The sequence below is a fragment of the Myotis brandtii genome, unplaced genomic scaffold (genome assembly GCF_000412655.1).
Source record: "Myotis brandtii unplaced genomic scaffold, ASM41265v1 scaffold244, whole genome shotgun sequence".
In the NCBI taxonomy this organism is placed as follows: domain Eukaryota; kingdom Metazoa; phylum Chordata; class Mammalia; order Chiroptera; family Vespertilionidae; genus Myotis; species Myotis brandtii.
The window spans coordinates 4,705,059-4,706,201 of record NW_005359225.1 but is presented as its reverse complement, the minus strand read 5'-3'; the positions used below and the strand labels follow the sequence as shown (position 1 = coordinate 4,706,201).

Below are 1,143 nucleotides of genomic sequence, written 5' to 3'. Positions count from 1 at the left end.
TCGAACCTGGGACCCTTCAGTCCGTAGGCCGACGCTCTATCCACTGAGCCAAACCGGTTTTGGCTAAAATATATTTTTTTAAAAATGGTGAAGATGGTATATTTTATATAATATGTATTCTACCACAATTTTCAAGAAATTATAAAAATTCCTTATTTATGTTTGAAGAAATGTTATCTGGTGAGATATTATATTTGATCAGATCTGATTCAACTTTTCTCTGTGTCCCTAGACTTCTGTACCTCAACTTCTACCTATGTCTACTTCACTGCGCACTAATTAACATGACAGTTGTCATTTAAGCCTACCTGATATGAGGCAGACTTTTCCAGTTAAATTCTCAACAATTTTCTGATGAGCCAGCAAAAGCTCAGCAAGTTTTAGTGACATTTACCAAGGTTGTGCGAGGGATGGAGCTATTACTGGGTCCCAAGGCCTGACCCTAAAGCCTGGGTTTTCCCCTCCTTGCCTCATTCCCCTCAAGTTAGCTTTATCCTAACAACCAGTTGCGGAACCTCAAAAATCAGATTCCCGCCTGAGCCGGTTTGGCTCAGTGGATAGAGCATTGGCCTGTGGACTGAATGGTCCCGGTTTGATTCTGATCAAGGGCACATGCCTGGGTTTCAAGCCTGATCCATAGTGGGAGGCGTGCAGGAGGCAGCCCATTGATAATTCTCTCTCATCATTGATGTTTCTATCTCTCTCCCTCTTCCTTCCTCTCAGAAATCAATAAAATAATATTTTTTAAAAAGTCTTTATTAAATTTTTAAAAAAGGGAGATTAAATCAAACAAGATTGGCTAACTTGACAGATTAAAGGAGGCTTGAAGACAGTGGGATCTGGAAAGGAAGTGAAAATGGAAGTAGAAATTGCTAACCCCAGGGTACATTCTGCGTAAGCACATTCAGAGCTCTACAGTCATCCTGCCCTGAGGACAGAGACCACTGGGGAGTCCAGGGTCCTGGAGCTGTTGCAGCCCTGAGAGAGGCCAGTCCAGACACAGCTGTGTGTGCTCCCAGCAGCAGAGGAGGCTCAGGCAAGATGCCCTCAGGAGGGAAGGGTGACAGGTCACTGGGGGGACTTGGTGGGTGTGTGGGTAGGGGAGGGGCACGTCTTTCTTTAGAAAGATCACCCTGGCTCCTG

At 44.7% G+C, this 1,143-nt stretch overlaps 2 protein-coding genes across 2 annotated transcripts in view; both read left to right on the top strand.

Moving 5' to 3' along the window:
- The window catches only part of LOC102248426 (folate receptor alpha-like), a 26,950-nt gene extending 26,648 nt beyond the window's left edge, over positions 1 to 302 (top strand). The window contains exon 8 of the mRNA XM_014540376.1: positions 233 to 302. Coding sequence (XP_014395862.1) covers positions 233 to 302 — 70 coding nt within the window. The remainder of the gene's footprint in view (positions 1 to 232) is intronic.
- A 597-nt stretch (positions 303 to 899) lies between these two features.
- Positions 900 to 1,143, top strand: part of LOC102255389 (folate receptor beta-like) — a 5,151-nt gene continuing 4,907 nt past the window's right edge. Inside the window, exon 1 of the mRNA XM_005867117.2 lies at positions 900 to 1,036. The gene's annotated coding sequence lies outside the window, so the exon portion shown is untranslated. The remainder of the gene's footprint in view (positions 1,037 to 1,143) is intronic.